Source organism: Eulemur rufifrons, chromosome 16, assembly GCF_041146395.1.
Source record: "Eulemur rufifrons isolate Redbay chromosome 16, OSU_ERuf_1, whole genome shotgun sequence".
Lineage (NCBI taxonomy): Eukaryota > Metazoa > Chordata > Mammalia > Primates > Lemuridae > Eulemur > Eulemur rufifrons.
The window spans coordinates 40,546,478-40,549,704 of NC_090998.1; the positions used below are offsets into that span (position 1 = coordinate 40,546,478).

Sequence of the window (3,227 nt, forward strand, 5' to 3'; positions counted from 1 at the left end):
GGGGCAGCCTGGTCTCCCCACCACGCCAGCCTGATCTGACTCCCTGAAAGAGTTTTGGGACCTACTGCCGGTCCTTAGGAGGAAGGGAATGGGCGAGGGTGGGTCTTCATGGGGGTTGGGACAGCCTCTGGGACAAATGTGGGTTTAGAGAGTACAAGGGGCCTGGGGAGCCCTTGGAGCAAATCAGGGGACTGAGCTGCCCTGCCCTCAGACAGGCCTCATGGTCGCATGCTACCACGGCTTCGGGAATGTTGTGGCCCTGCTCAGCCGGTGTTCTTTCCTGGATGTGAACCAGCAGGACAAAGATGGGAACACAGCGCTCATGCTGGCTGCCCAAGCAGGTGCGAGGCTGCTGAGCTCCACCCTCCTCCAGCCCCCCACCCCCCACAGCCCCACACTCATTGCACAACATTCTCCTGTGCAGGCTTTGTCATGCTGGGTGGAGGGTGGGTTTGGAGCCTCATCACCCCCTTTCCTGGGGGGCCAAGCTCTGCCCTTGGTGCCCTGCAGGCCATGTACCTCTGGTGAGTCTCCTGGTCAACTACTACGCGGGGCTGGACCTGGAGCGCCGGGACCAGCGGGGGCTCACGGCACTGATGAAGGCTGCCATACGGGACCGCTCCGAATGCGTGGCTGCCCTCCTCATGGCAGGTGTGTGGGGCCTGGAGCAGGGTGTGTGGCCTCCAGTCCCTCCCCCAAGCCTCCCCACCACACAGTAAGTCAGCTATCATTTAGTTGCAGAGAGGAGAGAGGTGGAGCTAGAGGATCAACCTAATTCAGCTTCCTGGAGGAGGGGGCTCTTCACAATCAACAAAACCCAGCGCTTGCTAGCTCTCTTTACATTGTGGGTGGGGGGCCCAGAATGGAAAGCTCGGGAGGGTGACCTAGCCCAGCTGGAAAACCTAAAACAAAAAAGGCTGGTGTCTGGAACCAGACTCTTGGGTTCTAGTCCTGGCCCTGCCACTGTCGGAGTGGCCCTGGGCAGATGGCTTCCCGCAAGCCAGGCTTCCAGGGGACACAGTGAATTGTCACTGAGGCATGTGGCTGTGTGGAGTTGTTGCGGGTGAAGTCCACATTGTCCATGGAGATGTTGGCCCCCATTACTCCCCAAGGTGAGACTGTCCTCTGCTGGTCACTCTGGGGGACCCCAGCCTCCAGCTTTTCCCTGCCCCACCCCATCAGACTGGGTCTGGGGGAAGAAAGGAGGGAGCTCCACACCCCTTCCTTTGTCTCCGAGTAACTGCCCGCCACCCATTAGAGGAGTGTGGTGACGCAGAGGAGAACCAGGAGAGGGAACCAGCAGAACACCGCCTTAAGCTCCAGAAGGTGCAGCTCAGGACACCACCTGTCCTGGGTCACCTGCACACCGCTCCTCTGCTCTGCTCCCTGCATTCAGTAGGTCCCTATTCTGCTCCAGGTTGGAGACTTATAGTAGGTCTCTATGAAGTCTTTTCCCCTCTCTGGAGTTAAGTCTGCTCATGTCTCTTAAACAGGAGGTTGCAATACTGGCCTCCAAGATCGCAGCTTCAACAGGATGGGACTGTATGGTTTTGACTGTAACCCAAGTCAGTCTTGCTGCTAAAGAATCTGCCCTTCCACAAATCACCAATCTCCATCCCACCCCACATCACTCCTATGCCCTCCCGCCCCGCAGGTGCTGACCTGACAGCAGTGGATCCTGTTAGGGGCAAGACGGCCCTGGAGTGGGCAGTACTGACTGACAGCTTCGACACAGTGTGGAGGATCCGGCAGCTGCTGCGGCGGCCACAAGTGGAGCAGCTCAGCCAGCACTACCAGCCCGAGTGGCCGGCCTTGGCGGGGCTCGTGGCCCAGGCCCAGGCCCAGGCCCAGGCTGCTCCATCCCTCCTAGAGCGGCTACAGGGCGCCTTGAGCCTCCCTTTTGTCCAGTCTCCTCAAGAGGGGGGTGTCCTGGACCACCTTGTGACTCTCACGACCAGCCTGGCCAGTCCCTTCGTCACCACTGCCTGCCACACTCTGTGCCCTGACCACCCGCCTACACTGGGCACTCGAAGCAAGTCGGTGCCGGAGCTGCTAGGTACTGCCCCGCCCCCTCCCCCAGCCCCCTCTCCTCCCCTGGTAGTCTCTGGCTCCCGTGTCTTTGTCCCCTACCAGAGCCCTCAGGGTATATTGAGTGTGTGCCCTCAGTGGCTACAGCCCAGGGACAGTAGCAGCCCGAGGCCCCAAGTCCCCAAGATCCTCCTCTCCAAGGCATCCTCATCCTCCCACCAGCGCAAGCTGAACCCCAGTCCTACGGGGCATCGATGTCTGGCCCTTCCTCTCTGGCGGTATCAGCAGCTCAGGATGGAGAGGAGGAGGCAGGAGGAGGGCTAGGCCAGGCTGGGAACAGGTAAACAGGCCCCTCTCTAGGCTCTTTTTCCCTTTAGAGCCTCTTCTGCTTTCCCATCCACCTCTGCCTAAGTGTATCTGCTCTCAACCTATGTACAAGGTCATTCATTACAGCGTTGTTTGCAACAGTAAAGGGGTGGAAACAACCTAAGTGTCCATCAACAGGCTCAGTGGGTCATGCTTGTAATCCCAGCATTTTGGGAGGCTGAGGCAGGAGGATCGCTTGAGCCCAGGAGTTTGAGACTGGCCTGGGCAACATAGAGAGACCCTGTCCCTATAAAAAAATTTTTAAAAAATAGCCAGGCATGGTGGTGCATGCCTGTAATCCTAGCTACTGGGGAGGCTGAGGTAGGAAAATCAATTTGCTTGAGCCATGATCTAGCTACTGCACTCCAGCCTGGGTGACCTAGACTCTAAAAGGAAAAAAGGGGAGGGACTGCTAAGTTGATTAGGTGTGTAATTACTGTACACCCATATAGTATATTCTATGCAGCATATTATAAAATAGGAATAAAGAACCTATATTCTGATATGAAACTATCTTCTAGATGTATTAAGTGAAAATAACTGAGGGTGGAACAGTATGTTCCTATTTGTCAAAATAAAACTTCCACAAAGATAAACATAACTAAGGCAAATACACACTGAGCACCAAGTTTTTTAACTACCTAATGAGTGAACTAGCAGGATAGATCAAAGAAAGAAATGACAGTCAGTGGAGAAAAGAATGCTGGAATCAGATTGCAAAGTTAGATACAAAAAAGTTAATTACTACCTGGCAGTAAAATCTTAAACGTTTTTATCTTTTTCTAGCAGACAAAAATAATTTGCTATTTATCGATCTTTAACAGGTTAACCTC

General features: G+C 54.9%; 1 protein-coding gene across 1 annotated transcript; it reads left to right on the top strand.

Moving 5' to 3' along the window:
- The first annotated feature begins 220 nt into the window (after positions 1 to 220).
- ANKRD33 (ankyrin repeat domain 33) lies at positions 221 to 2,352 on the top strand. Its single transcript, XM_069491223.1, has 4 exons — positions 221 to 341; positions 511 to 651; positions 1,494 to 1,556; positions 1,655 to 2,352. Exons 1-4 carry the CDS (start codon positions 221 to 223, stop codon positions 2,350 to 2,352), a joined length of 1,023 nt encoding a protein of 340 aa, XP_069347324.1.
- Positions 2,353 to 3,227: the final 875 nt, after the last annotated feature.

Excerpts from the sequence above, each read along its gene's own strand:
- ANKRD33 (XM_069491223.1), top strand. The coding sequence starts at position 221 with ATGGTCGCATGCTACCACGGCTTCGGGAATGTTGTGGCCCTGCTCAGC. Across the intron at positions 342-510 it reads CATGCTGGCTGCCCAAGCAG|GCCATGTACCTCTGGTGAGT; the intron begins GTGCGAGGCTGC and ends GGTGCCCTGCAG. Across the intron at positions 1,557-1,654 it reads GGGACTGTATGGTTTTGACT|GTGCTGACCTGACAGCAGTG; the intron begins GTAACCCAAGTC and ends CCCGCCCCGCAG.